This window comes from Opisthorchis viverrini (genome assembly GCF_000715545.1).
Source record: "Opisthorchis viverrini unplaced genomic scaffold opera_v5_229, whole genome shotgun sequence".
In the NCBI taxonomy this organism is placed as follows: Eukaryota; Metazoa; Platyhelminthes; class Trematoda; order Opisthorchiida; family Opisthorchiidae; genus Opisthorchis; species Opisthorchis viverrini.
In genome coordinates, this window is record NW_008751888.1 from 538,439 (window position 1) to 548,528 (window position 10,090).

The window sequence follows — 10,090 nt, forward strand, 5'->3', positions numbered from 1 at the left end:
AGTCGCGTTTTGAATCGGATAGTGGTTCCACGCACTCGTTTTTTTAGCTATCATGCTATGGATTATTACATTGATGCGTGGTTTCTGCTTCAGTCTCAGCAACACAGTCAAATTAGAATCCAAGAGGCCCATTTTACCTCCCAGAGAAGATAAGTACACCTCAAAAACGTAACCAACTTTGTGCATACTAGCCATATTGATTTTTCGTCGGTTCAAAAGTTGTTCTACTTAGGTCCATTTCGTTAGCGCTACCTGATTGGAAAATTCTGACAGGCGGGCCAATCGATCGGGACATTTAATTGGTCGTCGTTTGGGGCATCGGGCTAACCAACCACATCGCTCAATTGTGAACAGATCTGCCTTTTCAAATGTGCGCTAGCAGAGTAGTGATAACAAGCCCACTTCGAGTGTCACGTGTGCGAGATCGAACCCCGGCAACGAGACTTGGGTCTGCCCTTTAGAGAATGCTCATCTCAATGCAGTGTCGGTGGTTTCTGAAGCTGAAACTATTTGCTGAGTAGAAGAAGCAAACAAACAATCCTTGCTCACGTTCTGGTCTCAAAACCAGTTGACCAGAGCGAGACTTGTTGGCAGTAAGCGAGTTTGTGTGGGCGATATTGCTCAGGGGCGAAATGACTTGGTGGGCAGAGCACAAGTTTACTGAACGCAAGGTCCCTGGTTCGAACCCGACCTCTAATTCTCGACCTTTTCCGTCTAGGCTTGGGCAACCTGGCGGTACCCCATTCCTCGTACTTCCTCCGGATGGCATGGCAGCTAGGCACCGAAAGGGTGTTTTAGAGCTGATCAATTACCAGTTATTTATTATTTAAGAGCTTACCTTCTACTGATGACGTTATTATATCACATTTTGCATCATGTTTCTGAGTTCAGCTTTTTTAGATTTAAAACAGTTGTTTTCATTCAGTAATTTAGATACCACAGAAGACGGAGAATAATACACGCATCCATTACAAGAAGGTCATTGGTCACGTGAATACAGAGTAATTGACCATCTAGAGAAAAATGACCTACACACCGCAAATATTGATTTCTCTAGATTCGGGAATCGCAGCAATGATCTGATGAGCTCGATTAATAGTTACACACGTACTGTGCAGCACATGTGTGGTTAAACCAAGGCGCTTCTGTGTGTGCGTACGCTACTGAGTCTCATTTCAAAACTCACTGTTTCTCTAGGGCCGTGTGCTCGAATCAGCGCGCATTCGAATCTCTCGTCCATAATTCTCGTTGGCTACGGTCGTCAAACCCCACTTGGTGGCTGTTACTGCGACACAGATTCAAGTTGGCCGGAAGTCAATTCAAAAAAGAGTGGAAAGCACCAAGTCTAATAACACCTTGGTTCCCAGTGAGATACGAGTGAGGGTGTCAGCGATTCACCTAAACTTTGAATGAGGATAGATTGTCTTAGACAGTGAATTCGTCAGAAAGATTATTTTCCATTGCACTGCATGACAGTTTGGAGACAACGATTCCCCGATGACCATCTTTCATTTATTGGAGGCCAGTAGTAGGTGGCAAAATTAGCAGGGGGAATTTGGATCTGATATACTACTCACAAAATTGCTGAGAACACTGCGATTCAAATGAGCGTAGTTCGCGAATTTGAATCTCCCTGCTGAATTAGTCTGCCAAACTCGCGAAACAGGGAAAAATATCGCTAGTTTCTGGATGTCAGTTTCATAGCATCGCGAATATCATCATGGCGTTTCGGTCATCGTGGGGAGTCACAGTGAGGGCGGGGGAGTTCTCCCAACCAAACACACATGGAACATCATAAAATAATGTCAATACTTGGTCGTACGTGCTTGTAAACAGGTGTGCAACGCACAGATATTTTTGATCATGTGACTAGTCCGTCCATTTGAAGTCGCATACCGGTAAATGCGTTCTCCCATTCTGCCAAATACTATAGCGCGCCTGTTCGTAAATACAGGGAGACTTCAGCAGCCCACTTGGCAAAAAGGTTGGTTCGAAGTTGTTAAATTACACTATCACACTACCGAAAGTAGCACTGAATCCAACCGAAGCGCAACTAAATGGTGGAAAATACCGCCCACAGAGAAGTCTTGCATGACCACGATTTGGAATGGGACCGTTCTTTTCAAAAAATATTTTCGTCCAGCAAACTAAGTAATATTCTACCTACATCAGAATTAGAAGAACAAAAAGCTCCGTAACTGTCTACACCCCACCCAGTTTTTTCAGAGAAACTGGTGTGGTTTCGACAAACAAACTCATTTGCAAGTCGATTTGGTCTCCACGGGAGATTCAAGCGAATCTCTTGTGTATGATGTTATTCAACTGAATGTGCTGCACACAGACCACTTCACGTTTCAGTCGAAAAGTTTTCAGCAACCTTGTGAGTGGTTCCACTTATGAAGCTAGTCTGGTGTTTTTGAGTTTCCGATTAAAACTGCCGACAGAAGGAGTGCATAGCCCTTCAGGCCGAGCCGTACACGTTTCCTAGATGAGTCGTAACCTTGAGCCCTATCGATACCATGTGGTTTATTGGATGGCAGACCCAACCAGCCATACGGTCCGGTCAGCTTTATCTCAGCTCTGCGTTTTTCCGACTGGCTTGTTTCGTGTGGAAAGATACTTGCTTGTCTGTGCAACTCAATCCATCGAAAAAGACGCTGGTACTTTGAGTCTCCTTCACTTCCGGTGTGTCGTTGCGCGATTTGTAGCATTGACGTCCGAACGGTTCTCTTTGTGTCCTAGTTAGTCCTGACAAATGGGTGGGGAAGCACTGGATTCGAATTTCTGGGGCGAGATGGCCCAAGTGGTTAGAGCGCGAATTTACTCACCGGAAGGTCCGTGGTTCGAACCCGACCTCTGCCTCTCGATTATCCCTGTCTAGGCTTAAGCAACCTGATAGTGTCCCAGCCCCTCGTGCTTCCTTTGGGTGGCACGGCAGCTAGGCACCGACGGGGTGTTACAGCTGAACGAATTTCAGTCTTGTTATAACTCACCAGAGGTTCATACCTGTGGCTTTGACAGAGTATGTACTAAATGGTAACAGTACTCCACCAACGCGCATTGGGGCACCTGGGTCATCACGTGTGATCAGGCGAACGTAACCACCTTGATTTGTGTGACTGGGCGGTTTTGATAGGTGATACTCTCGATGCTTTCAGGGTGTCCTGACGGAGTAGCGGTAACAAGGACTGGCCAGAAAAACCGTGCAAGGACTAGAAGAGCAACGCGACTGTGAATTCTTTATTCCTTTTTCCCAGTCTGATAAAATAAGAAAACTCTTATGCAGTTATCCGATATTTTCCTGGCATTATACCTGGGGATATTGTCAGTGCCGCATACACTGACGGGTCTGATCTGTACACTACTGTTGCACCCCCCATCGGATCTAATTAATCTTCGAGTGTGGCGTTCCTGCGCCTTCAATGGTCTCGTCAGTTCGCATAAACCCCGATTTGCTTCGAAGCGCTGTTTTAGCTCACTTTTTGTTGAAGGCTTCTGATTGCTATTCATCATAACTGTCTGCCAGTGTGTGGACAACACAGTTATTCGCCGCCCGTATTCAAGTCGAAAGTTTCCTTTCTATATTAAAAAAATGATTTTTCGATCCGCCGGTCTCCCAATCTCTCCCTTTGATTGTACCGAATTGTCCTGGGTTTCCTTTTTGACGATTATCTGTCATCTTTTTTCTTCTAAATTTCCAAAACAAAAACGTTACTTCTTGGGACTGGAACTCTTTTGGATATGTGTCGGTACATGAGTGTCATACTGGCCTTTTATCAGTAGCGATTAGCAAAAAGAATACGACTCATTCGTTACTCAATCAAAAAACAGGATGTTTTCATGCGAGCGAGAAAGAATACGGACCGGATAGTTTGCCAACTAGTTAAAGACGCCGGTGTGGTACAACTAAGCCACCTGGGCTATAATACCAAGGTAAACACATTCTGTGAGATACCACTGAACTCTTGTTGCTGGAAGGTCGAAATGGAGAGGATTGAAGAACTTTTAGTGACCACCCGCAAAAGACCACTAGAAGAAGGATTCATCACAGCGCAGACCAGGTGACTTGTACGCATGTTCTTTGTATGCTCAAGTTTAACCAACTTCCAGTACCCCCCCCCCTACACCTAACTACCCCTGTCATTTGATGCTCAACTGGCATGTGGGACTCTCAAGCCGGCTGTAAAGTGATTGGCAAACATGACCCACAAGAAATTGTGGCCTTGATTGAATATATAAGAGATCAATAAGAAAAAAACCCTTCTCTCTTCAGGTATCTCCTCGGCGTTTTCTAGTGTGTGCTCTGGCGTGAGACGATGAATCTATACTCACGGGGAACTCCAGGTAGCCAAACTCGAACGAATTCATCCACGTTGCACCATTCAACGACAACCACTGTCATCAGGCTGATAGATACGTTTTAGAACTGGCAACTACCGCTGTAACGGTGATACTACTGATGGGGGGCATGCGAGTAGTATGTTTCCTTGTAAATTCGCTTTGCGTCTCTTGAAAAAAGAGATTTATTGCGGAATTTGTGGAGTCGCTTTGTAGCATTTGCTTGGATATGAGCGACAGTCCAGGAAAGTTCAGAAAGACGCGTCCAAAGAGAAGATGGATATTTAGTTTTTGTAAACAGGATGCATATGGGAGTTTTGCTTCCCTGTCCAATAGTCTGTAGCTGTTCATTTGGCATTTTCTAATGAATACCTCCACAGCGAAAACCTTCTTCCTTTCACCAGAAGTCGGCTAACTCATTGGGCCACTTTTACGAGTGTATAAATACTCACTTGTCCTTTTGGAGGTCAGATCATTGACAGGAGCTGAAAACGCTGTTTAAACTCATGACTGATCGTATGACTTCCGGGCTGTATAGAAGAATTGCTAAACTATTGGAAATTCGATGCTGACGCACCTGTGGAAATTCGGGACAATTCATGTGCTGCGTTTCAAGTCACGAACTTGTCGTCATTGGAAAAGAGGCCAGTCGGTCAACATGCATCACCATGATCGAACTGGGCGATCTTGGTGAGCAGAAAATTCACGGCCGAAATCCATCCTGTCTTGGCTTACATCTGAAAGATTAATTAATTGATTGATTGATCGATCGATCGATTGATTGATTGATCGATCGATCGATTGATTGATTGATCGATCGATCGATTGATTGATTGATCGATCGATCGATTGATTGATTGATCGATCGATCGATTGATTGATTGATCCCACTGACATAGGAATCCAAAATTCCATGTCTCCGATTATCGAAACATCCTATTGGGTGGCTGACCTCATTTTGTCATTGATAAGGAAAGACGCAGTAGTCCACTTGCGTTGAGAATTCCTTACTGTGTACTTTACGCTGCAACAACTGTTTGGTTTCGTAGAGTACAGTTTGGCGGACTCGCTGATCTATTGCTTCTCCCATCCTCGGTAATCAGGACCTTCCAGCCTACAATACGTATTCGCCTAATGTCTTATCTTGCAAAGAGTATCCCTTAGATTCCAGTCTTTTGAAACCTTTTTACAGTTTAGACAAAAGAGCAAGGTCAATGAATACATGCCGTAGTACTCGTGTTCCATCTGTGGCCTGCCTACTCCCGCGATTAGCGGCCAACTCATGTTCATACGTCTGGTACGATTTGTAGAGTGACCCCCATTTCATCCAAATTTTCAATCGATTTACGGCGTACCCATGGATCACGTTGTAGTTATTGATTTTGTACCTGATATGATTGCGACAGATTATTATCCGTGAAATTCACGTAACCTGTTACTTCCAAATGAAGTTTGTTTTTTACTTTTCATAAAGTACTCACAAGACAGGTCGCCTCATAATTCAGTTGGCACGTTATTTGAAATATCGTAGTATATTTTTCATAAAGGAAAAGGAAGGTTGCTGAAAACTCTTCGACAGCCAACGACTGGTTTCGCCATTTTCGTGACTCACCAGGTATGCGCAGGTATCCGCCAACCTTATGTTCTACTTGAATATCGTGCCAACTGAAACATCAGGCGGCGTGTGTGCCGCACATTTAGTTGTAGAACATCATTAACGAGAAATTCAGTTGAGTCTCTCATGAAAAACAAATTGATTTGCGAATAAGTGTATTTCTCGAAAATATGTTTCTAACTGCTGAATGCAGAAAGTGTAGGTTAACATCACTTGATCGAAACATACTCATCACTGTGGTGAACGGTTGAAGTCATTTTAAAACAAAATGTAGGCTCTGATTTAAAAGAAAACATAATCGCTATGTGTCCGCTCTGTTTGCCTTCCTCAGGCCCGGTCTAAAATGGGGCGTCGCCGTTGGGGTTGTCGTGACGTTAATTGTCTTCCTGACTGTCAGCTACACGATCCAAGTTTTCCGCGTGTGCGATCGATGCTACCACGAATGTCCAATTATCGGCTTTGGCGCGGGTAAGTTGACGTAATTTGGCTTTTACGGTTTCTAATTCGCAACTATTTCCATTCAAAGACGTCCAAGTGTTTTTTTCGCCAGATGTGCACCGGTATGTAGGAGTCGTAAAACGTTTGTGCGACAATCGAATCGCATGTGATCGGCGTAAGGATTCACGTCTAACCTTCGAATCTTTATCAATGCCATGTATTGGTTGTCAGTATACTGGCTAGAAGTAGACTAAAAACCAATTGAGAGTCGATAACTCAAATCCGACCATGTAAACTTTCCCATTGGTGAATAAGTGAGTTGCTTCAACTAACGCCTCATGTTACCAGGTTGCGGCAAAACGCATGTTATCTCTTCGCTGAGCTGAAGCACCCTTTCAGTGTCAAACTGCCATGCCACCTGAAGGAAGCACGAGGGCTTGGATACCGCCAGGCTGCCTGGACAAGAGAAGTTGAGAGGCAGAGGTCGGGTTCGAACCACGGACCTTCCGGTGAGTAAATTCGCGCTCTAACCACTGAGCCTTCTGGTCCCGGTTATTTCTGTTGCAAAAATCAACTGTGGGAACATGTCACGGAGCTGCCAGTAATGTCTTAGTTCGAAAGCTGGACGCTAAAACATTGACGATGTACCCCTCTGTGGAAGACCTTCTACACAAGAGGCTTCCTTCAAGAAGATTGACTGGGCAATTTGGATCTTTTCTTCTGTAAGTGAGACCGGGGTTACAACTTGAGAATTCGAGAATAAACAGTGACCAGTTCCCCAAAATTATCGCTGTATTGAAGACTTGCTAAAAGACTACAACAAGATGAATTACTGATTCATCGTTTCACTTATTTGATTGGACTTCACTCAACTTGGTGAATGATGAAGATTTTAGTGACCAGGTGCTGGAAAGGTTTTACAGAGAACTGTCGCCGTTGCAAAACAGAAAAATATGGGTCACTTGATATAAACGAATAACAGTACCGATTTGAAGCATGTCTGTGCGGCAGGATGATTGCGTTGAGGAGTAACTGCTTTCGGATGAATCCTTACAGAGCAGGCAAATAAAATGAACCGTCCACTTGCTATCCTCATAGACCTGCGTAAATGCATCACCAACATTGTGGAATGCACACATTCTGATGCCGTGATGGATCGATATCGCGAAAAGTAAACTTTGTGTGTGATCCCTGTTTCATGTTAAGCGCTTGGTAAAAAACACGCACTGGCTCACTTGGATTTTGAATTGCGCGTCTCGGCCGATTGGTCGACAACAAGTTTCATGTTAAGCGCTTGGTAAAAAACACGCACTGGCTCACTTGGATTTTGAATTGCGCGTCTCGGCCGAAAGATTCGAAAACAAGGTCACAAATCGCCTGTGATTCCTGACTACTGTTAAGCGAAGCACGCATATATTTATGATGGTAGTGTGAAAATATTTTGGAGTTTTCAAATGATATTTCGTTTCCTACCAGCAGCTTCCAATCAAAGATTGGCCACGCGACTGGATGATCAGCAGTGTGATTGGTTCTCAACTAAGTCATGGTTCCAATTCACGTGATCACACAGACTGGCTTCTCGAGTGATAACTTCTCAAAAGAATGTTTCACTCATTCTATGAAACCGTTCCGCCCGTGAACCTCATCGAATCCGTGCAAGTAATAGATAACAAGAGCGCTAGCACACTTTACTCCATATGGGTTGTCAAACTGATACTGATAGGGATTCCTTGAATACAAAGACCATGTTATTGTGAGTGAATATCTGCGCGAATAAAGCGGTCACGTGGCACCATCGAGTGGATAACAATCAACTAAGTGCATTTGTGACTACAATTCAGAACATAATTACACAGGTTGATCAGGTTGACGCTGATCTGTTTGCAAACCTTTCGTCGCCATACCAGGGGATGTCATCACTAACAGCCACCTACTCATTGATGATGTCTCCTCGTACGGTAACGAAACGTTTACAATTCATTTGCCAAACACGGCGAGAAGGTCGAAATTAGACCATTGTTCTTCTCAGTGAGCCGACTGCCCATTGCAGAAAACACATTTCACGACTTTCTTTTTTTAACTAACTGATACGGTTCAATAGCACATGAACACTGGTATCCAGATCGGACGTTAAAAGGTTAAGATGAACAAAAACAGCATAATGGGCATCCCCGAGTTGGACATTTTTCAAAATAGTGGCGAATCGATTAGATTGGAAGCATGACCTCCTTGCGGGTAATCGAATTCTCATTTCGAGATGGCTAAGTGTACATCTTACGATTTGTACTTAAAATGGACACAAACGTGGATGTGAATTACCCTGATTTCACCTTACATTAGACTCGCCTATCCTTGTAAAACTTTGGAACACAGTTTTTCTTGGAAGAATGCAACAATCACTGAACATTTGGACAAAAGTTGTCGTCTGCTGTCGTTATGTCGCCAAGCATATGAAGTCGTACGACAGAATCAAACTTCCTGTCCAACTTCCGAACCGTCTGTTTGCACAAGCAAATTGCCACATGTTTCCGCTCTTTGGACAAAGTTGAAACAGTCAAAGACGGATTACAAAGTGTTTTTTTTTCGGAGACAGAATGCTTTGGGAACAAAATAGAAAGCGAAACTTAGTGAGCTACATGAAAGATAACATAAATCAGGATGGCATTTCGATGATACAAACAAATTTGTGTGACATGGTTCACGAGTTCCTGAGATCAGGCAAATGATAGAGATAATCAATTGAAGCGATGCGTGGTTCTTTTCAGGTCGGGTGACGCGACAAAAAGTGTCGAATTTTATTGAACCAACCGGCAAGTGATTGATTGATGTAAAATGAGCAGGTGTTGCCCGATTTATTCCTACGCAAAATATTTGGGATAAACCGTGTTCTGGTCATATCCTCTTCGACGATCATGTTTTCGTACAAGAATACGCCGGTTTGTCTCGAAAAACTAAGGACATTCAGCTACCATCTCGCTAGTTCAGTACTTCACTGATATCTCCTCATATTTACTCAACATTTAAGACTATTGGAGACATAAAAACAGCCAGTTTGATGGGTGAGAACAGACAGATGTCGTTTTAATACACTTCCCAGGACTGTCTATCTACAGGGCAAATTTCGTTGATGTCACATTTTATTCAAACTTTTACGTATTCACGTGGCATTGGAACTCGATGTGTCCTAACTTCGCCGTCACTTATTTTTCACGCGTGGGATGTATTAATGCACTTTTGATGATGGCCATAATAAAATTCAAAGGTATATGGCACTAATAGAAGTTTCACTATGGTTGACAGTGGTCAGTTGCAACACGCATAAACTGTGGAGAAAGTTAAAAGGGGAACTTATAGTTTTTGAGAGTTCTTTTGCGAAAGTCCGGACGGCGGGAACGTGTTTTCTCCACAAAACAGCTGGTGCATGTGTTCAATAATTGTCCGTGGGCTTGCGCATTGTTTTACTGGTTGACTTCCTGCTCCCTGCGCGCGCGCGAGTCTGTGTTCGGTTTCCCTATAAGTAGGTCCGTTTGCGTGTACGTGGGTGTGTCAGCACATGAGTAGTTGCTACGCTCACTAGACGGTACAGATAATCGATGTCCGATGAGTCACCTTGATGTGATGTGTTCTGCGAGTATGAAAAAAGACAAGTCTCGTCATCCAGTGAGCGACTCTGAGCTGAACAGTCAAAAATGTGAGTGA

The 10,090-nt window shown here is 43.7% G+C and overlaps 1 protein-coding gene across 1 annotated transcript; it reads left to right on the forward strand.

Moving 5' to 3' along the window:
- Window positions 1-632: 632 nt before the first annotated feature.
- T265_14645 (hypothetical protein) lies at window positions 633-6,899 on the forward strand (the record flags this gene model as incomplete). Its single annotated transcript, XM_009174580.1, has 6 exons — window positions 633-814; window positions 1,198-1,366; window positions 2,227-2,380; window positions 2,882-2,955; window positions 6,285-6,421; window positions 6,740-6,899. Coding segments are annotated over 6 exons (876 nt in total), but the record flags the coding sequence as incomplete, so codon positions are not given.
- Window positions 6,900-10,090: the final 3,191 nt, after the last annotated feature.